The sequence below is a fragment of the Miniopterus schreibersii genome (assembly GCF_964146895.1).
Source record: "Miniopterus schreibersii genome assembly, chromosome: 19".
Classification (NCBI taxonomy): Eukaryota; Metazoa; Chordata; class Mammalia; order Chiroptera; family Miniopteridae; genus Miniopterus; species Miniopterus schreibersii.
Window position 1 is genome coordinate 32,172,395 of NC_138119.1, and position 25,363 is coordinate 32,197,757.

The following is a 25,363-nucleotide window of genomic DNA, read 5'->3' on the forward strand; positions in this document are numbered from 1 at the left end:
GGGAAGAGAGCAAGTGCAAGTGCAAGTGCAAGGCTGGCAGCTGGGCCCCCAGAGCCTGCAGAGCCGCTGTTTTGGTCTGGAGGCAGCAAAAGGAAAAGAGGCCGTGTCTTTTGAGGGCTCCGCACTTGCGAATGCCTGGAGGTGCCACCAGGGCCTGCCTCACTTAGGCCTCCTCTCTGTGCAGCAGCGGTCAGGAGAACAGAGGGACTCTGGCAGGAAGAAGTTGGCCGGGGAGTGCGCTTTCCCGGGAATGACTGGAGGAGCTCCGGGAAGCCGGCACGTCAGGGCTGTTGGAAATGTAAGCCTAGCTGGTTTTTAATTGGGACAGAATGCCGGAGCAGATAAGTGCCTTGAAAATAATGATGAGATCCAGAGGGGGAGGGGGAGAGAAGAAGCCAAACCTCTCTCCACCTTCCCCTCCTCTGTTGGCAGCAGAAGTCTTCCCTGGAGTGTGGACAGTGTTGGCTTGGAATTCGCTAGCTTGGGAAAGAAGGAAGTGGGAGGGATGGGCCTTAGGCAGCCCTGCCTCCCACTCACCTCGCCGTCCTCTCTCCCTCTAATGAGCTGTAACGCCAGAAGCCAACGCGTCCTCAGGATGGGGAGCCTGTCCAGGGCTAATTCTCTGTCAGCAGATTCTCAGGAGCTATGGAAATGAAGCAGCTTGGTGTACGGCAGATAACCAAGAGGGGCCCAGGGGTGGAAGGAGTTGAGTGTCTTTCTCTGGCTGTTTAATATTTATCACAGTGGAAGCTCCAGGCGCCCAGCCTGGGGGAGTGTGTGTGTGTGTGTGTGTGTGTGTGTGCAAACGTGCATGCCTGCAAAGGGCCGTGGAGATCCAGGCTGAATTTGCTGCTTTTGACTGCGTAGTGCCAGGTATCACTCCTGATAGATGCTGGTTCCGGGGGAGGGCATTTAGAAAGGAACCAATACACAGTTACCTCTGCAGTGAGGCTGTCACTAGGACTTACAGGCTGAGAGTGTGTCTCGAACTGTAGAGTCGCCCCAACAAGATGGAGAGACAAATGCCTGGAGAGCAGAAAGGATCTGCCTCTTTTCTTTGTCGTTTATTGGCCTTGGTGCTTCTGGAATGCCCAGCCCCTGGTGCCCAGCCTCCTAAAGCCTGACACCACATGATGTTATTTTCTATCCAGCACCTGGCATATTTCTTTATTTGTTTTTAAGCAAAATGATCATAACCACTATCTCATGCATAAAACATTTTGAAAGTTTATAGCAATTATTTTATAGGATTAGGAGGGGTCTCATTTTCACAAGAGAAAACTAAGGGCCAAAGAAGTCAAGTCAAAATGCTAATTCCCGTTGGATCTTGGATCGAAAGCCTGGTTCTGCCATTTCTCTTCCCACTGATGGCACTGCCGTTGGGGCCACCTTTATAGGTGCAGTGGACAAGGTGAACACCTAAGGAGCAACCCAGGAAGTTAGAGATGCGCCTGCCTCCATCCCCAAACCTGCTTCATTGCCTTTCCTTGGTGGCATTTGCAGGGTCCATTTGGAGATATGTTCATAACCATTTGCCCTTGAGAAATGGAGGCCCTTTGTTGTCCCAAAAGAAAGGGCAGAGGTGGGTGAAACTGATCGCCTCTCCCGTTACCTTGTTTTAATGTTCTGTACCTGGTAAGTTCTCCCTGATGTCTAGACTGAAATGGAAACCTGCCATTCTGGGCAATTTAGTGGCGAAGGGAAAGAACCCCAGCTAGGCATTCTGTGCACCATGCGCTGACGTAACCAAGGATTTCAGAGCTCTCCACAGGCAGGGCAAACCCTTGAGCCTTCATTCCTATTCCCTGGGCATGGGAGAAGTAATTCAACTTGCAACTTAAGCAAAGGCTGTGGGAAGCCCCTGAGCTCAGCTTGAAAGGAAAGGGGATTTTTCTGCTTCTACAGGAAGAAAACTCATTTTCCCAATGCACCTCCACCCCCTCCTTCTGTGCAGATGAGCTTAATTTTCTTCCCCTCCTAATGGAGATGGATCAAAGCCAAACTATATATTCAAGGGGGAGCAGGCAGGGAAGCTGAGTGAGGGGGTGAGGGGGCAGAAGCAGCTTCTCTTATGGAGAGGAAGTAATTAATTTTAAGAGGGAGCAGAGATAGGGAAACCCTTGGTAATAGAATGTCAAACTCCAAATGCAGGGGGATAAAAATTAACTCAGACATGAAGGGTTTCTTTTGTTCAGTCATTCAGTCGCTCATTCATTCAACAAATACTTACTGAGTTCCTACTGTGCATGGGCAGAGACCTCAGGTGTGCCTCAGGAGAGGGCCCAGCTCTCCATAACCATAGCAGGGCTCAGGAAACTGGACAGGAGAGGGTGCCGCCTAGAAACTGAAGCCTCTTGTCATTAGGACAAAGCATTTGTAAACGTACCTCTAAATGTCTGATTATATTGGCCTTTTGAATGTAATATTAGTTGCTTAAATATCAGCAGCTGTTGACCCCGGCTGTATCTGACCAGCTTGTTTCATCATGGGTTAAATAATAATGTCCATTTACTTTTCTGTTCACTGATTGCATTGTTCTCTGACGGAGCTCTTGCCTCAGTACAAACAATTAGATTAGCCCCTCCCTTTCAGTGTCTGTTGTGACATCACAGAATTGCCACAACAACAGGCTATGATGTCAACAGAATGGCCGGTGCTGCTAAAAGGAACCATGTTAGGCAGAAAGGATTCTATCATCCAAAGACAAAAGTGGAATAATCTTGAAAGCCAGAGGAACTGAAATTCAGCATCAAAAAGAACATCTCGGTATAAGACAGCGTGGGTCTGGAGCCTTCTTTGCTAGAACCCTTTACAAACAACAAAGGCACTTAAGGAGGTTGATTGTCAGGCCAGCGGGTTTGCCTGGAAGTAGGGGGATGGAAGAGATGACCTTCAGAGGCCCTTGCAGCCCCAGGACCCTAAGTCATGGAGGATATTCGGAGGGGAAATTTGAGCATCTTCGGTGTCTGGAGAGTTCAGGGAATGAACGACAGTGCAGATCTCCTTGCCCCTGAGCAGATCTGACAGCTGACAGCTGGAATTTATCATATCACATCTGGGAACATTTTCAGAAATAAACACACGGTGACCCCCCTGAGCCCTGTCTACTGCCCTCTTCCTCACGAGCCTTCGATCTCTTCCGAGCACAAAGCCAGTTCTTGCCACCAGCTCTGGCTCCACAGCACCAGCGCCCGTGTGCCCCACAGGCTCGTCCTCAGCAGGACTAGCCCCAGCAGAGGGCAAGTGAGCTGGGGCTGGGGCTGGGCCGAAAGGGAGTGTGTGGGGGGACTTGGCAGAGGAGCTCCGCTCGTTCTGCTCCTGTCCAGACAGAAGAAGGCTGGGCAGGCGGGGAGGAGAGGAGAGGAGACGTAATCAGCCTCGGCTTCCAGGCAGCGTGGCAACAATAGCAGAGGAATCCGGAGCTTCACTTAACCCTGTGCCCACATGATCAGCAGCGTCTCTGGGAAGCAGGTTGATTCCGGCCCCAGGGCCTGTGATTCTGGGCTGGGAGTCGGAGGCAGGGAGGCTGTCTTCCCGGCAGGTCGGCTGGCTGAGTTTCTGCCGAGCCGAGGGGCATGCAAGCCCCCGACTCCTCCAGCCGCCCGGCTGCTCCGCGTCCTTAGCTCAGTGAGCTCGGACTACCTGGAGTTGACACCTGCTCCATGCACGCCCGTCTCCACCGCAGCATTTTCTCCTGGGGGACTTGGACTGGGGGGATTAGCCCCTGCTCGCTCACTCTGCCGGGAGCACTCTGACGGGCTGAATGCTGGGGAGCCTCAGGCCCCCTAGGGCACCTGGGCACCCTTCCCACCACCTGGGAGAACCCTCCCCCTTCCCTCTTGCTAGAGCCAGGAGGAGGGGGGACCGGCAGTGTCTGGAGCTCTGCCAGGGCCCTGCGCGGGACTGAAGGACTTACTGCTCAGAGGGATGGTAGGAGCAGGGTGGCTGGTAGGTCCTCTGAGGCTGCCGGACGGGGACAGAGCTGCCAAAAAGATGTTGAAGTTTCGGGCTGATCGCCGGGTCAGGTAGGGATCATCTTCAATGGACATAAGCCAAGCGAAGTGAGAGCAGGCGGCGTTGGCGACTCCTTGGATCCGGGGCTTCAGAGTGTGGGGTCTGCCCGCCTGACCTGGAGGCGGGAGAGCGGTTAGGTCAGTGGTTGCTGCATTGCAGTGCTTGTCAAGGGGAAGGAAGCTATTTTGAAGTTGGTAGTGCCAGGGTGGAGAGAGGACGTCATTGGTAGGGGTTGCTGGGTAGGAGAGTCTGGGGCAGGGAGAAACTTGCTGTGCCCTGGAAGAAGTGTGCCAGCTGACAGCAGACTGTTTGCGTGCCTGCGTGTGTGTGCGCTTGTGTGCGCGCGCGCGCGTGTGTGTGTGTGTGTGTGTGTGTGTACTAGTACCTGCAGGGAAGGTAGCAGAGTTAGCACCAGAACATGTAGAGCGGAAGGGGACTGGGGTGGGGGGCAGGTGCTCTGTGCCACTGGGAAGAGGCAGAGACCTTGGCACCTCAAGGACCTTAGTTGTCAGACTGCCAGTCTCCTGGACCCCTGTGGGGGCAGAGCCAGGGCTGAGGGTGACTAAAGCGCTAACCTTCCTTGCAAAGGTCCCCTGCTGTTAATTGAAGAGAGCATCCTGGTTGCACCTGGCGGGGAGGGAGGAAGAGCGTGTGAGAAGTGGGAGCAGGTGATCAATATACTAGTGTTAGAGCCCCGGCCAGGTGGACAATGGCCAGGCTTAGGGTCCCGGCCAGCAAGCCCAGGCTGCAAAACCCAGATTTCCCCTTAGGCTATAGCCACCGCCTGCTGTGCTTCTGTCTACTACACGTCTTTGAATTTGATTTCAACATGACTGCTTTGGAAGCTGAAAAAATACCTTTTGATATTATCTTTATTTTCAACAGCCCAAGGGCTGGGATGTGTCTCAGTGCTATTGAAAAGGGCCTCCAGAGGTTCTTTTACTTCTCTCATGCACCTGAAGGGACCAGGCTAAGATCTCTTTCCTCTGGCACAGGCTGACCAGCTGGCCCTCTGCTGTGGGAGGCTAACGTGGCCAGCCGTGTTAGGACCCACAGCCTCAGTACAACCTCAGCAGGCTCTGTCCAGGGGTGACCTGAGCCTGCTCTGGGCTCCCACAGTGTCTCTCAAGAGGGATGGGTGAAGAGGACCTTAGCACTCCTCCAGCCCCTCACTGGCTGCATGCTTGAATCTCCTGCAGCTTTCTTGCCAGGTGGTCCCCTGTGTGCAGAACCCATCTCCAGTGGCCGCCCTTTGTGGCTTAGACCCACTGTACCAGCCCCTTCAAGCTCTATCTACTGCTCCTCCCCCGTCTCCTAAGACAGCCACCAGGGAACCCGCCTGACATTCAGTCGACAAGACTTTCCAGAGGAGCTGCCACAGTGTTGCTCCCCATCTGCCTCTGCACAGACCCCGCCCCTGGTCCATGCCCCCTGCTTCCTGCAGGCTGTCCTCACAACACCCCACTTCTGGGCCACACATCCCTTAATTAGATCTGACTGCTGAGCCAGCTCTTAACCTCACTGCCGACAGCTCCCGAGGTCTCGGCGATATCCAGTAGCACTTAGATGGGAGACCCTGGACTTAGAGGGTGGGTGGGCAGGGTGGGGTGGGCCCCCCCCCCCCCAAGCTCAGGAGTGGAGTTTTTGGATCTCTCATTTCACCTACGGAGATGGCACATAGAGCAGCAGAGGAAGGAGTCCAAGGTCATGAGAGGATTCTCTCAGCAGAAATGAGTGAGCAGTTTTTATGTAGAGCACTGGCAGGCTTTGTCCCTAGGGGAGAACACACCCCACGTGAAATCTGGACCGTCCTGTCCCTCCCTGCCCCACCCACATGCCTGTCCAGGACCACCACTGGGAGGGTTAGGTGGGGCCATGTCCAGCCTCAGGGGTCTCCAGTAAGTAGTTAACACTGGCTAGTGAAGGGGCTTTTTCCACGCCCCACCCGACTGTGCTGCTTTCTCCACGGCCCAGCCTCCCATCTGGCCTCAGGGTCCCACTAGAGGACCGAGACGGGCTCCCACATGGTCACGGGTCCTGTCACTGCCCAGGGCCTGTTGGTCCTTTGCCTGTGCCTCTGCTTCCTTCATCTTGACCCCGACTTCTCTCTTTTGCCTCCGCAGCCACAATGAAAGACGGAACACGTTTCTACACCCAGTGACTGGCCAGGTCCCAGAAGAAAACAAAAAATTTGACCTGAAAACGTAGGTCGGCCCCACTCACTGCCTGACCTCTCTGTCTTTGGCTCCCTCCACCCCACCACCATTTGGCAGCAGGGAAGGGGAAGAAATGAGGGAAAGGGGAGCAAAGGGATTTAGGGTCACTCCCCTCAGTTCTGAGGACTGGAAGCTCCTAGGACCCCCCGGCTTGACCCTCTTGCCCACTTTCCCCAAATTGTAGCAGATCCCAGGTTGAGCTAAGGGAGTGAGCCAGGCCTGAGGTGGGCATATCAGCCAGGGGCCTCTGAGGGGACAGTGAGGGAGCCTGATGTAACCGTGAGAGCCAAATGCTAATTCTACTCGCTCTGCTTCTCGACTCAGTGAAAGAAAGAAAACAGGTAATTAAATGACTCTCATAATGCACTGGGCTGTTGTGTCTTTTAAATTAAAAGAGAAAGGAGTTCCAGAGTCCTAGGGTTGAGGTTTTTAAAATAAATTTACAGGAAAGAAAGAAGAGACAGCCCAAGATTACTGGCATAAAGTCTCAGAAAAGCTGAGGAGTAGCTGAGATGACCTCTTGATAGCACTTAGGGGATCTAATTTTGTGCTGATGTTGGAACAGTGGGTGGCAGGGTGGGAAAGGGATGGTGGTTTCCATTGTTTCTTGGTTCTGAATAGTCTCTTTCTTCTCTTCTGGTCAACTTGAAATCAGATCGGCCTTGGACATGTCCAATAAAGCAGGTGGGAAACGCCCGGCTACCACCACCAGTGACATATCCAACCACAACATGGTGTCCGAGGTCCCTCCAGAGCGGCCCAGCGCCCGGGTGAGTCCAGCCTCTGAGGCAGGCTGTCGGTCAGGAATCCTAGGAAACGTATCAGCCCATCCAGCTGTGCCTGCAGGCTCCAAAGAGCAGGCGAGGTGTTCAGGCCAGAACCTTCTAGAAAACCAACATCTAGACCAGGGGTTCTCAGCCTCAGCGCTATTAGCATTTTGTGTTGGATAATTCTTTGCAGTGTGGGATTACTCATTATGGGGTGTTGAGCAGCATCCGTGGCCTCTACCCACTTGATGCCAGCACCACCCACCCTGTGACAACCAAAAATGTCTCTAGACATTGTCCTATGGCCCCCGTGGACCAAAGATGCCCCACCCTCATTGAGAACCACCGATCGAGGGGGATAGCAAAAGAAGACTGGCTTATGAAGGACTTGGCAGTTGAGAGCTCAGAAAGGGTGCAGGAAGGAAGAGGGTCTCGGGAGGAAGTCGCCCAGAGAAGCATGTTGCAGGGAGGTCCGCGTGATGGGATCTTACTCAGAAGAAAACGTCCACGGGGTTTAACGATGTTGCAGTAACTGGACACCTGACTAGAGTCGTTCCAGTGGTGCGATGAGGGTAGAAGACAAACCAGAGAGGGCTGAAGAGGCGGTGAAAGGGGAGATAGAAAACCACTGAAGAAGAGAAACAGTTCTTCTAAGAATTTAGACAATCGGTGCTGGCCTGGGTATGCAGTGGAGTACTTTCTGAAAAGTAAAGGGACTAGGACTGTGTGCCTTAACAAGGATAAATCTTGAAAACTTAATGTTGAGTGCAAAGCAAGCTGCAGAATATGAAAAAGATATCATTTATGTAAAATGTATAAACATGAAAAGCAGTGCCACATTTTTATAGATAAGTATGCAGTACAAGCATGTAGCCATGGACAGGCTCACTAATTTTGGGTGAGTGGTTGCCTGTAGGGAGGAAGAAAGGTAATGAGGTTGGGGAGGGGCTCAAGGGGAGTTTCCACCCCATTTGTCATTTTTTATTAGAGAAAAAACCCAACACGTAGTGGTGATTTATTCCCCACTTTTCTAAAATATTTGAAATATTAAAAAAACACACAAAAACACTTTTAAAGAAACAGCCGTTAAGGGAAATGAGGGGCAGAGGGTGGAAGCTGGGAGATATGCAACATGGAGGTACGTTTTCTTTGTTTATTTTGCTTTGTTTCAAGATGTTAGAAGCAAGATTGGAATGAGCCAGTGGGTCGGTTCAGGAGAAAGGGGACAGCCAGCGAGTCACGTTTCTGTGGGGACGGGAATCAGATGCAGGGATGCTGTTAGCCTGGATAGGAAAGGGGCGCTCTTCCTGAGGCTGCAGAAAAAAGGCATTTGAAGCTGGCAGGGTGCGGTGGGGGTGTCTAGGAAGTTAAAAACATTCCTACCTGACATCCTCAACTTTTGCTGGGAAGTAGGACGCAGGGTTTTCTGCTGAGAGGAGCTGGGTGGGCGGAGAGGGCATTGGGGGGTTTGAGAATATGCCCAAGGTTCGGAGAACAGGAACAGTGGTCAACAAGGCACATATGAAATATTGCTCTATAGTGTTGAAAGGTCACCTGAGGTCATAGAGCCAACCTGTGTGGCTCCAATCCGCAGGTGTATGGATTTTATCTGGCAGAGCTCGGAGGCTGGGAAGGCAGGCGGCTGAGTGCTGCTGGAAGCCGGGGCAGAGAGGCGAGGAGGCTGGAGTACCGAGGGGTGGGCGGGCGAATAGCTGGGAGGTCAGCGGTGCTTCAGGAAGGAGGTCGCGCCAGGCTGTGGAAGGAGGGCAGTGCCCACGCGGCGGCGAGGAGCTGGGGCCCTCCCGCGGGTGTCCCCAGCTCCGTGGCATGTGGGGCACTTGAGAATGAACAGGACACTGAGGACGGTGGTGCAGGCAAGTTGCTGGCAGCTGGTGGGTCCCAGAAAGCATTGTGAAAGCGGTGGGGCGTAAGGATAGAAGAAGGGTAGGCCAGGAGTGAAATGAAAAATTTTATTTTCTCCTCAAGAAAACCCCAAGAGCCCACCGCTGTCAGACAGGCAGGTTATCATTTTGAGCCCCATTTTAGGGGTAAGACAAAGAGCCAAAGACTTAAGAGGCTGTGCTCTTGAGTTAGTAACCGGCCCAAGATTCACACGTGGGCCTCTCAGTGTGAGGGCGCCTCGGGAGAAGCCCAGAGAGGTTCAGCTGCTCCCCTGGCTGGTGGAACAGCAAGCAGGAGAGGGAAGACACCAGGCCAGCTTCTCTCTCTGCCTCCGCAGGCCACCCGGACATCCCGCAAGGCCATTGCCTTTGGCAAGCGCTCACACTCCATGAAGCGGAACCCCAACGCACCTGTCACCAAGGCGGGCTGGCTCTTCAAACAGGTGAGGCCCCCTCTGCCATTCTGTCTCCCCCCCCCCCCCCCATGCCCAGTGCTTCCTCCTTGTAGCGCTGAAATTCCTCTGAGCTTGCCACAGTCCATTCCTGTTTGGTATGTCTTCGATCCCTCACTTGGTATATCTCTGTGAATGAATCTTCTAATTTTATGAAAGCTCAGAGAAGTCAAGTATCTTCCTAAATCACACAGAAAAATTAGTGTCCTATTTGAGAATCCAGCTAGATCTCCTGATGGCAGATACAATGACTTTGAAATATGCTAGGTCACCCACCCTGTTAGAGCAACCTGCTGACTCATCCTCAGCTGGTGCCTCTTGCTATGGAAAGGATGGGGTCCTTTAAGTCTAGGGTCCAGCTCTCCCCAGTGGCCTTGCCACTGTCCCTGCCTGCCCTCTGCTCACTCGCTCTGGCTCGTCTCCTGCCTTCTTAACTTCCCTGGGCGGGGGGAAGGCACTGAGGCCCAGGATGACAGAACTGAAGGTCACAGGCAATAATCCAATGTCGGGTTCCTGCCTCTGGGGTCTCAAGGGGGTTAGTGCTACTTGTTAGTGGCCGAGCTGCAACCAGATGCAGGATATCCTGATAGTTAGTGCAGCGCTCTCCCTAACGCATCCCGCTCCTCCCCGTGCCCAGCTCACAGCCCTCCTGTCTGTCTCTCTCCACTGCTCCGCAGGCCAGCTCTGGGGTCAAGCAGTGGAACAAACGCTGGTTCGTCCTGGTGGACCGCTGCCTCTTCTACTATAAAGGTGAGCTTGTCCCCAGGCCTGTGGGGATGAGTGCCCACCACTCTGTCCCATCTGCCAGATCGCTATCGGCAGGCCACCCACTCACTGGAGCTTGTGTGCTGACCTTCTTCCTGTCCCACAGAAGGCACAGTCCGATCCATGGAGGCAGCACTTTTTGTCCACTTTGTTCACTGCTATGTCCACAGCAGCCACCACAGTGAGTGGCACACAGTAGGTGCTCCATCAATGAGGAATAAATGAATATCCCCAGCTTCTGCCCTCTTTGTCCACCCAACACTCACTCCCGACCCTCTCCAAAAACCAGAGGGCAAAGGTCTGATAACACTGGTGAAGTAATCTCTAGGAAGGTATTTTAAAAATATACAAATATATACAGCAACATTGGGTCAGGGAGGGCACAGAGGGAAGAGTGAGGGTGGTGACAGTGGTGGTCCCGTCCCGCTGATGCAGGGCACTGGGTGGAGAAGGAGAGACGGTTTCCTTTCCCTGCCCCTCCACACCCTGGAAAGGGCAGAGCCAGACTTCTCTGGGCCTTCCTGGAGCAACTCAGTGAATCATTAACTTTGGCAAACAAAGGTTGTACCCAGTGACCCCCCCCACCCCCGCCCCACACTGCTATTTCTGTGCCCTCAGCTGCTGCCACCTGAACTCTGAGGAGAGAAATCAGGAAGGGGCTGCATATTCAGGGCCCAGTCACAGAGGAAACCCCAAGATCGGGGGATAAGAATCTGCCCGGGCTGGGCCTCCAGGATAGAGGGCTGCAATGGAGCCAGAGTGTGAACAAAGTTGGGGGAAAGCCAGGCTCTCTTCAGAGGAGAAACTCTCAGCCTGGCATGAGGGCAGAACTTTAAAAATCTGTGCTCTTCAAAGGGCACTGCTATGGGGGTCACTATCCACTATTGGGGTCAGATGCTCTCCGGAGATCCCCTAAATACCAACCGGGACAGTACCAGGCAGGCGCCTGTCTCCTCTAGGGGCTGGCAGCCTCTGCTTTCCTGAAGAGGCCCTGGGTCTCCAGCCCTGGTCCCTCCTGTTCCTTTGGCTTAGCCCTTCTCTGGGTACCAGGCGAGGTCTGCACTCGAAGCTGGACATTGAGCCAAGCATCTTGTGCAAGTGGTGAGTAAGAGGAAAGAGAACCAGTGGAGTTTATAAACCCTAAGAGATTTCTTCTGAACCCTATCGGGGTTTTACAGCATTTCCGGCCCAGGGAATAAAGAGCTGTTCTGGGCAAGTGGGGAGGGTCTTGCCATGGCCTCATAGTGGCCCCCATCCTATCCCGCAGAACACCCCCACCCTTTCGGGCCTCCTGCTGACAGCTGGGGGCCCGCCTAGCTAATCCGTCAGGCTCCTTTGGAGATCCAGGATGAATTATGCAACAGCCTGATTGTTAGCCTGATCCAGGGCCCAGAGGGCCAGGAGGCCATGCAGGGGCAAGCCTTCCCTGGAGACACGAGGACGGTAAAGGGGGCGTGTCTGTGCCAGGAGAAGACAAAGCAGCTGCTGGGTGCCTGCAAGGACCTTAGAAACAGTCACCCAGAGGAGCCAGAGCAAGGAAGGGGCTGCCCACTCTCCCACGCCCATCCTGTTGCCCCGCTCTGTGTGGCCGTTGGGATTGTCTCGTGCTGGACAGGCACTCTGCATAGGACAGTGGTTAGGGATGATAGCTTGGGAGTCAGGCTCCTCGGGTTCAGAGACCAGTCCACCGCTTTCTACTTAAGTAACCTGGACAAATTACCTAACCTCTCTGCGTCTCAGCCTCCTTACCCATGAAATGGGGTAATAAAGCACCCAGGATTGTTGAGAGGGTTAAATCCACTCAGAACAGTGTCTGGCGTAGAGCAAACACTCCCAAACCTTAGGTCTAACTGATTTGCGTACTTGTGTAGTAGAGTGTCAGCTCCCTGAGGTGGGACTGCTTCCCTCCCATTCACCTCTGGACAGCTGTAGAGCATGTCTGCAGAGCCACCACGTGCCCAGTTCCAGGGAGTATGCGTCTGGGTGCTGTGCAGAGCACACCCATGTGGTGGTATATGGTGGCCCTGAGCACCTGCCAGTAGATGGGCAACAAATACGTATCGCAGTTTATCATAATAGGGTTGCCGTGCCCCTCGCCCCCTTGCACGCGCACACTCACCTCACCGCGCCTCTACTTCCCAACAGACGAGAAGGAGGAGAGCATCCTGGGCAGCATCCCCCTCCTGAGTTTCCGGGTGGCCGCGGTGCAGCCCTCGGACAACATCAGTCGAAAACACACCTTTAAGGTCAGTTGGCCTTCCTCTCCCCGGTCAGATGGGGGAGGGAGGCCTGTTCTTCTAGAGCACAGGGGGATGGAGAGAGGTCAAGAGCCACCTCCTGAAGGAGTCAAAGTGGTAGTGGAGGGAGAGGGTGGGCAGTGGCCCCTGGGCTCCATGCAGGCTGTCCTAAGGCTAAGGTGAGGCCGTGCCGGGACCCCCTCCTCTTTCCTTGGGGTTGGGTGGGTGGTTCTCCCTCGGGTGGGCCAGGAGAGATGTGTTTCAGTGGTACCACAGTTTTTCCTAGGGGTGGAGGGAGGAGTATATCAACTCTATTCAGATAAATATCAATAAATGTAGCCCAGTTGTTTTCTGAGCCTGTGGACCCTCTGCCCAGTGGCCTGGCTCCTGGCCACCTGGGAGACCCCTAGCAGCGAGGCAGGAGCTACAGGCTGGGGGGTGGAAGGGCTGAAATTCTTTCTGGAAAGTCTTTCTCCCCACCTTGGGCCCAGGAAACTAGATCCACAATCAAACTTACTCAGATTTTAATGTTTAGAGGAAATTAGGGGTTGAATTTCATTATAATCAAGAGAAGCAAACCTCATGCGGACAGTTGGATAGAACAAGTACGCAGGGAGATGGGCCTCTCCTGCCCGCTCAGCACGGCTCCCTCGGAAGCCCTGGGGATCCACCCATCCAAGGCTGCAGCTGGCTCATCCTAGGCAGTGTTTCGTCACATTTAAAAATGGATGACCTATTAAAAATGATTTTAAAAATCCCAGGCTCTTTTTGTATTTTATGATGAAAAGACCCTAGGTTCCTTTTCATTTTCCAAATATGATATTGCCCGTGCATTTTCTTAGCACAAAGCCCTCTCTCCCAGTGGAGAGTTGCTGTCCAAGGCCCTGCAAACCTGAAGCTGTGGTATTAGGTGATGGGACCTACAGGTTACCCCAGGTCAGGGTCTGAGCCTGAGAGACCGCCCCTTTCTGTCCTTCAGACTCCGGCCACCTGGCCTCAGAGTGGAGGTGGACAGCACACACAGGTGCTACTCTGGGAACAAGGAGGGACTTCTTTTGCACATAATTAGTTTGCAGCCTCCCTGGGTCCTGTCTGACAGAGGTGTGAACAGAATGAACAATTAATAAAACTCTGGCTCCAGGGAGCTGGGTTCTAGCTGTGAAAACAGGAACAAGCTGTTTACCCAACAACAAACAGTCCTGCTATACGCACATGCACACACTCACCCACACAGGCAGACAGCCTGCCTCACCCTCGGTTCCAGACCGGTGCATGGACACATGCGCACTCCAGCGCAGAGCTCGCCAGGCATCAGATCAACACCCGCTGACTGACATCCACCCACCCTAAACCCCAGATCTTCCCTCTGGGCCCATCAGCTGCTCTCCTCCCTCCCCATCCCCCCAGGAGTTCACTGCCTCTTTAAACCAGCTCAGAGAGCTGTACTCAGTGGCCACAAAGGGTTCCAGTTGTGGCTATTCAGAGGCCCCTCCCCAGGGAAAGGAGGTTTGTCCTGCTGTGGCCACCAAGTGAAACTCTTGGAAGGCTGATGATGAGCCTGGACTGTCCCTGCCCCACCCACTGCTGAATGCCATGACCTCTTCCAGCCCTGTGGGGCTTGGACTACGCCCCACTGGGCACCTCCCGCAATTCTCTGGTCCCCTTTCCTGGCTCCAGGCAGGTGTCCCCTCCTGGCTCCCCTGCAGTTGCCCTGTCTTCCCCAGGCCCTCTGCCTTCCCCTGTCACCAGTAGTTGTTCCCAGGCCTCTGCTCTCTCCTCATTCCCTGTGGGCACATGGTGCCCTCCGGTTTGACCACGAGCTCTTTGGAGTGCAGAGAGCACGTCTCAGCTTTCCCGGGCCTGGTGCCCAGAGCAGTGCTCTGCACTCAAAAGGCTCACAAGATGCTGAGCATTTAACTCATCTGCTGTCCACTCCCACCAGCCCCAGGGCACGCCTAGACCCGTCCCACGTCTCCTCTACCATAGCCCTGTGTTCTCCACCACGGAGGGCTTGCCTGGGCCCCTGGTCTCCACATCCCTACGTAGATTCAAACCCCCAGACACCTCCTCACAGCTTCGCTGGCTTTTTCTCAGCACCTCCCTGCCTCTGCCAACATGCTGGGCCCCCTGCTGGAGGGTGGGGACTGACGGTATCCAGAGGAAGGCTTATCTCTACCCCTGGAAAAGGAGACGTGCCCTCACTGGGTAAGGGCTCCTGTCAGGAAGGAATCCTCTGCAGGGGGAAGGGGCTGCAGTGGAACCAAGGTCCAGCCAGGAGAGCATTTGGAGGGTGTGGATTTGATATCGCTGCTTAGAGAGCCCTGGGGCTTGTCCAGAGGAGCCCTGTCTTCTCTCCTTTCAATGCCAGAGGTCCAGGATTTATCCCCCAAGGGGTCAGAGGCCAAAGTGAGGTTCCCATCTGAGACTGAATCACTTTGGATCTCATGTAGAGTGGGATAAACATGCTTTTCTGGGAGACGGAAAGTCTCACCTAGGGGGTATGCTGAGATCCCACAAAAAATCGAACGCTGGAGCTGCTTTTCCTTGGAACCTAAGAATCTTGAATTTCACCAGGCAGACCCCTCCCATTCAATAGACGCATCCATTGAGGCCAGAGCTGGCCAGGAACAGAGCTAGGGTTAGCACTGGGATTCCCTGACTTCCCTCTGCCACCAGCCCAAATTCCCTTGGTGCAAGCTCTCCACTGCCTCCTGGTGGGCCGCACTGGGCATTGCTGGCTGCTGTTGTCCCAGTGGTAACACCGAGTAGAAGGGGATTGTTTGAATAGCCCCCCACTTTTATCTGCTCCTCGACATTCCTGCCACGTGGTCTCTGTCTCTCCCTCTGGTGTTCGGTTGACCTGTTCTCTGCTTCTCCTCCTGACTGCGTGAGGACCCCTCCTCCGGACAGGAGCTTTCTTCTGGGTTCCCGCCTGCCGCACCTGCTCGCGGCCGCCAACTAGGTAGCGTGCCCTGACTGTCTGCGCGTGCCCCTTGCATGCCACGAGAGAAGCCCAGCTGCCTGCACGGAGGAGGCAGTACTGGCTTCTCAGAGGCCCGGACATTGGTGTGTGCTGGGGGCATCTCTCCCAGACATTGGCTAACTGCCCTTCAAATTGGAGATAGAATTTGATGGGAAAGTGGGCATGGTAATTGTCCCTCCTGCTTGTAACCACCTCAGGTGGGGCAAGTAAGCTTACCTAGGCTGCCCAGTGGTGTCCAGAGAGCTAGCCAAGGCAGACACCTGGAGCACCCGATATACCTGTGGGCCCCCCTCCTCACCTTGCTCCTGAGCTCCATGTGGAAAAAGCTGCAGGTCATGGGCACAGCCTTCCTGACCACCCACTCTGTGGGTATGGGTGTCTTCTCCCTACAGGTGACCGTGTGCTGGGTGGACGAGACTGGGGCCGGTTCCAAGCACTGCGTCTCCCCACAGGCTGAGCATGCCGGGGTCCGCACCTACTTCTTCAGTGCTGAGAGCCCTGAGGAGCAGGAGGCCTGGATCCAGGCCATGGGGGAGGCTGCCCGAGTACAGATACCCCCAGCCCAGAAGTCGGTGCCCCAAGCTGTGCGCCTCAAGTGAGTACCAGGGTACAGGGCCTACGTGTGGGGAGTGCTAGGGAAAAAGGAAGAGAGAGGAAGCACCCCACTCTATGCCATCAACGACCCCACTGTGCTGGGTTGCACCACTGAACAGGGTGCCTGGCTACGTGATTTCAGAGCTGCAGTCTCTTCCCCTGACCGCTCCTCCTCTTCTCTCTGAGCTGGTGGAGGTCAAGAGAGAAGCTGGGCTCCAGTGGGGCCTGGCCAAGAGCCTAAGACCAGGCTCATTTGCTCAGTTTTCCTTGGTTGTGCATGTTAAGCACACAAAGGTGGACTCAGGTTGAAATCCCAACGTGGTCACTTGCCCACAGTGAGACCTCAGTGTAAGTTACTTAACCTCTGTGAACCTGAGTTTCCTGTCCTCAAAGACAGCAATTATAATCCTACCTCATAGCTTGTATATAGTTTATACAATTACAGTCCTACCTCATAGGCTGCTGTGAGGACTATACAGTGTATAAAATGCTTGGTATGTCATGAGCACCCGGTACGTGGCCGTTCCCATCACTTCCTCAGCCACAATCTGGGCGCCTGCCTCTACTGGAGGGTGTTGAGTTTGATGTTAACAGGGATCTAGAAGGAGCTGTTACAGTATAGACTCCAAGTCTATTCACATGGACTAGAAATGTAGACCAAGCAATGTCTCGGCAAGAATGCTTGAATATGGCGAGTTTGAGAAACTATAGGGGGAACATTGTCACAAGAGTCCATCTTTGCTTCACCCAAGGGGCATGCTTCCAGTGGTTCACTCATTCATTTCATAAAAATTTACCATAAATAGAAACATGCAAGGCACGCTATCGAGTGTTAGGAAAACAAGGGAGTAAAATTCTGACAGGCTCCTGCCTTGTGGACCTCATATTTAACGAAAAGTTGGTCCTGGAAGAAGCTTGTTTCTGAGAAGGAACTAGCACGTTTCTATGCCTGTGGCGTTTGTAGCACTAGCTTCTGCCCCAGTGCCTTCGTGTTTGATCCCACAGCGAGCGGTCCTGTCCCCATCCTGCCAGGAAGCCCAGTTCGAGGAACCTTTATGGGAGGGAGGGAGGGCTGGCCTGTAACAGGCCTCTGTGGCTGGGACATCAGGATGGCCAGCGCTGTGAAGTTTTAGTGTCGTGTAGACCAAGTCTGGGGCTGTGTCAGGGACAGACTCCAGAGAAGACCGAGACTTGGGTGAGCTTAGTCTAGGCCACAGCTTGAAGGCCGGGCTGACGCAGATCGGCTGACGGGAGCGGAGTGGCCCTTGGGAGAAGACCTGGAGGGCAGAATGAACACGTTACGCGTAGGCAGAATCGATGGCTATATAATTGGGAGACAGAATTGTAATTTATCAAATTCTGTCCCCATTGCTACCTTTCTGCCCACCCTTCTCCACCCCTTTCTCCCTCCCAGTTTACCACCCCCCACCCAACTCCCTGCTGGGCCGGAATCACTTACGTCATCTCCCTTGGCACCCTGCAGCCACGAGAAGCCAGACTCAGAGAACATCCCACCCAGCAAACACCACCACCAGCCACCTCACAACAGCCTCCCCAAGCCTGAGCCAGAGGCCAAGACTCGAGGGGAGGGCGATGGCCGAGGCTGCGAGAAGGCAGAGAGGAGGCCCGAGAGGCCCGAAGTCCAGAGCGAGCCGCTGGTGAAAGCTAATGGCATCCAAGCTGGAGTGGAACCAGCCTCAGAGCCAGGCAGCCCTTACCCTGAGGGCCCAAGGGTCCCTGGGGGCGGGGAGCGGCCCACCCAGCCCAACGGCTGGCAGTACAGCTCCCCCAGCCGACCAGGGAGCACGGCTTTCCCGCCTCAGGACTCAGAGAGTGGGGGACACCGGCCCAGCTTCCCCCCGCACACCAACCCTGACAAGATTGCCCAGCGCAAGAGCTCCATGAACCAGCTTCAGCAGTGGGTGAACCTGCGTCGGGGGGTGCCCCCGCCTGAAGACCTTCGGAGGTGAGGCTGGCGAGGAGCAGGGGTGGCGCTGGGTGGGCTGCTGTCTCCTCTGAGGGCTGGGCTGGGGAGTAACATAAGAGGCAGCCCCTTTGGAAACCAGGCTGTGTTGTGAAACCAAGAAACCCCAGCGTCCCGCTTACCCTAATCCTTTCCTGCCCTCAAGGCTCCCTCTGCCCCTGACTCTGCCCTCTGTCTACTTCCTTCAGAGGAAGGGACAGAGCACCCAGTATCTCTCCACGAGGGGGATGGGTGGCCCAGGAAACAGGCCGGCAGTCGTAGGGAGGGTCCTTAAAATTATTCCAATCAGGCATCCGCCCACCAGAGCTCTGACCCTCGCACAGCATCCTCTGTCCAGTGTTTCCACCGACAGGAGATGCACTAATCAAGCGCCAAGCCGACTCCATTCTTGAACGGCTCTAATTGTTTGCAAGCCAATGTTTATCGGCTGTTTTTAAAAAGAGGAAAGAAACAAAATGTTGCCACTCATTGATCCTAGTTCTGCCATCTGTACCAATGCACTCTTTCATCTAGTGACTGGCTTTCAACCGTTTGAAGATACTTTCTGGGCCCTGGGGTCCGGGCAGCTCGGGCAGTGGAAGGCAGCAGCCTCAGGAGGGCTGCTGGCCGCCGGGGGTCTGGCGCCCGGCCGCTGCCCCCCTCCCCGGGCGAGCGCCTCCCCTGGCACAGTCCCAGGAGAGCCGGGAGCTGCCCTTTGTTCCTCCCCGCGCTCCTCCGGGGGCCTGGTATACTCGCTTTCTTCTGTTTGCCTCTGGACAGGATCTGATAAATTGGTTCACGTGGAGATAGAGATGGCTAATAAGGCTTAAAGTTTCTCCCCTGGGATGTTTCATTTTTAAAGAGACGAACATGGAAGCTCTGACTGGTGGAATCTGGGAGCTCAGGGAGGTGGCTGAGGGAGGAGTCCTGAGCACGGGGTCTTCCCTGAGGCTGTGTGTGCTCACCAGGCCAGCCTGAGGCACCCCTCCCCTGATCAAGCCCCTCACTGGGCTGGAGGACTCAGAGGCGTGGCAGGGGGATGGGCAGATGGGGAGGGACATGCCCCTCTGCCTACTTCCTTACACTGCTCTCTCTCAGTCCCTCTAGGTTCTACCCCATGTCCCGCAGGCCCCCTGACTACTACGGCCCCTACTCCTCCCAGTACCCTGACGATTACCAGTACTACCCACCCGGGGTGCGGCCAGACAGCATCTGCTCCATGCCTGCCTACGACCGGATCAGCGCCCCCTGGGCCCTGGAGGACAAGCGCCACTCCTTCCGCAACGGGTGTGGGTGGAAGGAGCCTGCCAGCTACGGGCGGCAGGATGGCACCGTCTGGATCCCCAGCCCCTCCAGGCAGTCAGCCTATTACGACGAGCTGGAGGCCGCCTCCAGCTCCCTGCGCCGCCTGTCCTTGCAGCCCCGGTCCCATTCTGTGCCCCGCTCGCCCAGCCAGGGCTCCTATAGCCACGCCCGAATTTACTCCCCTGTCCGTTCACCCAGTGCCCGTTTTGAGCGGCTGCCGCCTCGCAGTGAGGACATCTATGCTGACCCCGCTGCCTATGTGATGAGGCGATCCATCAGCTCTCCCAAGGTGAGCCATCGGCCTGCCCTCCCCCATCCCCTGGAGTCCCCGAGAAGCCTGAGACCATCTGCTGAGAAGAGGTGGAGATGCAGAGGCATCTGGGACACGGGCACACTGGTCTGTGTGTGGACAGGGCAGCCACTGCTGCCCAGGGAGCCATTGGCCCTGTGGTTCCGTCCCCAGGAGAGCTGCTCGGGGGGACTTGCTTTGCCCCTTAAGGAGGAATATCGCTTTCTGTGCCCATCGCCAGGATATGCCATGAACCCTAATTCTGTATAAGAGGGCTGAGAGGGTGCTGTCTTTTCACATCCTGAGGACCCGAACAGATCATTGCAAAGATATTGCACTGGACAGGTGCTGTCCATTTTAGTTTGGAATGTGTTCTGGGGCAGGATACAAATATCCCTAACCTTGAACTTTAGTTGGTGGGGAAGCCTGTGTCCCAGCCGGACCCTCTCACCTCTCCAATCCCCTTTCTCTTCCAGTATGATTACCTGGGAGACAGGCGGCCAGTCCCTGCAGGACTGTACCCCTACAACTACCCACCACCCCCCACGGTTCACGATAAGATGGTACGTCCTCTCCCCCCCCACAACCCCCTCAGGGCCTCTCCTCCCAGGGAGGGCCTCTGTGCCCACTGCCTGGCCCATGTGGTTTTTAGTAGCCTCTGGATACCTCCTTCCTCCCGGCCAGGACTCTGACCCCAAAAGGCTTTGGTGCCAGTTACCCCTTCTCCTCTGTGACACAGGGCAGAGAAGCAAGGACAAGATCTGAAAGCATGTAATGTCCTGAACCTCTGGGGCTCAGGACAATCCTGCAGCACAACCCAGGGGCCCGGACAGGGGCTCAGACTGTGGGCTGAGAAGACAGTCAGGCTAGCGCCCCCAACAGGCATGGTCTTCCAGCCTCTCCCCCGAAGCGTATCTGCTCCCAGTTTGTCCTTGCCTGGAATGCCAACTGGGGAAGGAGACTGTAGGACTGGGGAGGAAAAGATTTTCCATATTGTGTTTCCTCCATTCCTCCCCCTCTCTGCTGTGTCTTTTCCTAAGAATTTCTGTCTCCACCTGGAAAACTAGATGCAGATGCTCCACTTGAGGGGGAGGGGAGAGCCACTGGAACCTGCAGGCAGAATCTCCATCCCCAGAGCCTGTGGCTGTCCCCTCACCCTGCACTGCACCAAGAGGCCAGGGTGGAGAAGGCGCTGGTGGGCAGGGAGGGCTGCTCCTCTGTACCCTCTCCTCCTCCTCTGCCAGTGTCCAAATTCCAGCCTTGACACATGGTGAATGCACCCATCCCGAAACAAGAGATTTCCCCAGAAAACTCGGAAGCCTCTGCCGGAGGTGCTGACTACACTCCTCTGTGGTGCTTCCTCACCTGGGGAGGGCCAGGCCCACCAAGGAGCCGTGGAGGGGGCCCAAGTGTGTCTCCCCGCGGCTGCTCTGGGTGGTCCAGCAGGCAGCTTCCTCGCCTGCCTGCATCCTCACAGACCCTTCCCCAGAACTCCTCCAGGCCAGAGGGGCCTCCTGTCCTTGCCCAGCTAACTCTTAACTGCTTTGCTTCCTTTTTATTGTTTTCTTTTGTCCTGTTCCTGTTTGTTTGTGTTGCCGTTGGGCCTCGGGCTCCGGGTAGGATGAACTTTTAGACCTTCAGTTGCAAAGAAACCTAGAGTATTTGGATCAGCAGGTAGGCAGAGCTGGTGCCCCCTCGCCACCCCCTGCTCCTGTCCCGTCTCCCGCTCCTTCCCACCTCCTTCCCACCTCCTCAGCTTCCATCCATTTGACAACCTTTGTTGGCACAACCAGGACACAACAAAGTGGCTTATATTTTGGTTTGCGCCTTCACGCCCCTCCTCTTCAAAGCTCTTTAGGGCAGCTGGGAGTTTCTTGGGGAAAGGAGAATACAAATGACCCCATGAATAATTAATGCCACCTCGGTTTGTTCAGTGCAGATGGGACCGGCCCCGGGGGCAGGCAGAAATTTGCATCTTGGCTTGAGAGAAGAGCAGAGATGAGATGCTTGGGTCTAAACTGCTAGGATTTAGTTCAGGAGGGATCTGGGAAAGTATCCTATCATACTCCAGAGGTGGTTGTTTGCCTCCACAGTCTGTAAACTGATGACTACAGACCTGTCCTAAGATGATTTGAAAACTATATCGATTCAGTGTATTTGCCCGTGCACATGCATACACAACTTACGTTTTTCTGAGAACTCACCACGGTGGACTCAGGGAGTAGTTTCAACCCAGTTTCACAGATGAGTGTCCTGAAGGGGCACAATTGTTCCCATGGGATGGAAGAAGCCACTGGCTGCCTGGGCTCCCGGCTCCAGGGCTCTACCCATTGGCTACCTGGCCTCGTGAAGCTAAGGGGCACTCACTGGGTTTAGACAGGCCGGGGGTCAGCATGCTGGGCACTCACCTGAGCACATACTCTAATGTTCTGTGCTACAAATCATGGGGCACCAGGCCATGCACACAGTGTCCTGTGGAGGCAGCCCGGGGTGGTGATGAAAATAATAATGACAGTAATAATAACAATGGCAGCAGCGACCATAACTGAGTGCTTCCTCTGTGCTCCATCTATCCTAAGCACTTTACAGAACCTAACTCATTCAATCTTTATAAAAAACCCTGCAAGGTAGGCACTGTGATGATCTCCTTTGTATAATTGGTAAAACTTAAAGCGCAGAGGGGTTAGAGAACGTGCCGGCGGCACACAGTGCGTGGCAGAGCCCGGACTATGATCCTGGGCTTTGACCTAGTTTACAGCAAAGGAAACATTTAATATATGAAGGAGCTGGAGTCAAACCTCATCAGGATGATTTTGTGCTCTCAAAGCTGTCAAAAGAACCAGAAACAAGCAATCGGAGGCTGTAACTGTAACTGCTGGTGGTGCTAGTCGCAAGCCACGTGACCAGCATCTCACTGGGCCTCCAGGTCTTCCTGAGCTCATCCTTGCAAAAGACCTCGGGGACTGGGAAGCACTGATATCTGTCAGGGACGGCTCCCAGCCCTCAGGGACATTGCAGTTTAGTTCCAGAAAGCAGCCTGTGCTGTCCAGTCCCTGTGGGTGTCCAGTCCGTGGGTGTCTAGTCCCTGTGGGTTTCCTGTCTGGGAGACCAATCCCGAGCCAGCCTAGAAGTGCTGACCCCTGGGGGAACGGGTCTGCCATATGGGGAATGGTGAGCAGGGCCTCCCCTCTGTGGCCCATCCACAGTGCCTGGCTGTTCAGTTATTCAGTGCATGCAGCAGTGCCTTTTCCTGGGGCCTCTGTCCTCCCAGGGGGGTCCTTTAGGCGGGGGGCTTCAGAAATAACCTTTCAGAGGATCCCCTCCCAGATAAACAGATATTCCAGATATTCCTAAGAGGCAGTTTTATATGCTAAGAGTCTAGAACATAGGCACTGCACGTTAGTTCCAGCTCTGCTATTTACAAGCAGTTTGTTTTTGTTTGTTTTTACCTTGAAAATGTCTCTTAGTCTCTGGGCCTTTGTTTTCTCGATTATAAAGCAGTCATTGTAGAACCTGCCCCCTCTACGTCACAGAGTTGTTGGGAGAATCCAGTATGAGAGCATTGGTCAGGCATTGGCAACGAGTGCTGGTTGCTGCTATGATTATTTTATTGTTCTTTTTCTTCTAAAACTCAATTTCAAATATTAACTGAGCACCCTTACTCTGTATAAGACACTGGGCCAGGTGCTTTCTCGTAAAATCTAACATTTTGGAGAGTCAGAGGAGGGTATACAGGAATCTTCCTAGAGATAGGGTACACATGGGCTGCTCCTCTCCTTTACTGCTCTAGGTCCACTGGTTGGGGAAAGAATGAGATTTGTGGGTGTCCAGGAAGAGCCCAGCCTCCCTGTCTCTCAAAGCCCAATGTGTTGGTAGATCTGCCTTGTCTTACATACACACACCATACACACATCACACACAGGACACAGCATGACACACAGACAGCAGATGTAAACATACATACATACGCACACCCCATGCACAGTAAATACTATCTCACACACACACACGGGCTCCTAGAAGATAGGGATCGATGTGAGTTCAGATCCTTACAGACAATGTGGTTGATGTCCTATTGACTTATAACTATTTCACAAAGACTCAGCCTTATATTACAATGGCTCTTTTGAAAGCCTTTTAAATCACATTTTATGCCATCAAAAAATTTTCCAATTAAAATGCTGTAGACCCTGCAGTGGAGGTAGATGGGTACCCCTCAGCCATCCACAGCCCACAGAAGCAAGACGGCATTTGGACTGCCATCTAGATGGTATGAGAAAAACGTGGGCCCAATAAAGATTGGAAAGACAAGGGCAAAAAATGTGGGGGCCTCCTGAACTATGAACCCAGGAGATCTGCCCTAGGGTGGCCCTGTCCTTTCCCTTACCCACTTCTCCTCCCTAAAAAGCTTTCCCTGAACTACTCCTTTCGCTGCCTCTGCCTGCAGGTGAATTGAGTTAAAGGGACATAGCGAAGGATCCTCCCTAATAAGTTCACTTTTTGATGCTGTCCACTGGAACCAGTGGGGGAAATGATGGCATTTCTGGTTGATTTGGTTGGCTTGTGCCCCCTCCCGCCCTCCTTCCCGCCCTCCCTCCCTCCCTCACCTTTCTTTCGTTCTTTCTTTTTCATTTGGCAAATAGTCTTTCCCCTCATGTTCCTAACGATCCTTGAAACATAAGATAACGTGTTGGGAGAGCAGTGTCCGATGCCTGGTGTCCCTTTAACATGGCTTGCTTGTTTTGGCCTCATTTGCTCCCTAGCGTCATCCAAGATCGGCATGGATGCTACCAGCCCAGCTCTGGAAACCATGTTTAGCAATCCTTTCTACTCTAGAGCCAAGAGGTGGGCAGGGGTCGGGGAGAGAGACCTGTGCCTATGTGTTTGGGAAGGCCTATCCAAAGAGCAGGTCCCAGTTGTTGCTTTTCAGTTGTTTCATTTAGTTCACATTTGGGGAGACTGGCCTTTGCAACTGCCCGTGTGGTCTTTTAACTAAAGCAGTGTGCAGAATGAGAGCCGGGCCAATGTGGTTGAGACCCACAATACTCGGGCACCCTGGGGAGGTGTCACTGGGCTGGGGCATCTTCAGAGTTGCGAACAAGGGCACAGTGGCCTCCCAGCTCCCTCCTGTGGCCTTTTCTCAAGGGCAGCTTCAGTGCTGGTTTGAGATGGAGTTCACGAAGGAAGAGTGATGGGTAAGGCCAAATAGAGGGTGCTGGAGTCCCCAAGAGGACCTGCCCCTTTCTGTTTCCTGGAAAGCAAGCGCAGGAGGGTGTGGGGACGGTATCTCTGTGTGAGTCTGAGTTTGAATCGTCCATTCCTTCCTCTGCTGCAGATGAGTGAGAGTGAGACTCTCATCAGTATGGTGAACCGCATGGTGGAGAGTTCCTCCCCCAGGGCCCAACTCTTCATGCAAGTAAGACCTCTGCCTGGCAGCATGGTCCCTGTCAGCACCATTTCAGCTGCTTGTGCATGGTCCAGTCAACTCATCTGGGACGGGGCTTGCTCCACCCAACCCACTCATCTGCCAGGCCTCATCTCCCAGGCTCAGCCTGGTCTCCCTCCTTTAATCCCACCGTGTTTCCTCCATTTCTCACATTCATGGGGAAATCCAAGGCCCATTTCCCAAACCATCAAAATGGCCAGCACCAACATCTCATGCCTGCCAGGGATCACAACTCTGCCTTTAATGTCGAGGACTTCTATTTTGGATTTGGTATCTTCTGCACAGACATTACTAGGGTCAAGGGCATGTGGAGCCATCCAGTGCCAGAGGTGTGAAGAGTGTGCTGTGGTTACTGGATGTGTCATCAAGGGCAGGGAGCATGTCCTGTACCCAGAGACACTTCTGAACTTGTATCAATCCTGGTTTAGGCA

General features: G+C 54.2%; 1 protein-coding gene across 10 annotated transcripts in view; it reads left to right on the forward strand.

The window, feature by feature from the left end:
• The window catches only part of PLEKHA6 (pleckstrin homology domain containing A6), a 128,519-nt gene that overhangs the window by 83,097 nt on the left and 20,059 nt on the right, over positions 1–25,363 (forward strand). For 5 of the 10 annotated variants that reach the window (XM_081121822.1, XM_081121814.1, XM_081121816.1 and 2 more), the window contains 9 exons: positions 6,138–6,218; positions 6,886–7,000; positions 9,237–9,341; positions 10,028–10,100; positions 12,261–12,361; positions 15,728–15,930; positions 17,413–17,895; positions 18,991–19,486; positions 19,963–20,049. In XM_081121822.1, coding sequence (XP_080977948.1) covers positions 6,138–6,218; positions 6,886–7,000; positions 9,237–9,341; positions 10,028–10,100; positions 12,261–12,361; positions 15,728–15,930; positions 17,413–17,895; positions 18,991–19,486; positions 19,963–20,049 — 1,744 coding nt within the window. Of the gene's footprint in view, positions 1–6,137; positions 6,219–6,885; positions 7,001–9,236; positions 9,342–10,027; positions 10,101–12,260; positions 12,362–15,727; positions 15,931–17,412; positions 17,896–18,990; positions 19,487–19,962; positions 20,050–21,106; positions 21,161–24,821; positions 24,903–25,363 lie in introns of all 10 variants that reach the window. The other 5 variants (XM_081121815.1, XM_081121819.1, XM_081121817.1 and 2 more) reach the window with 5 other exon arrangements.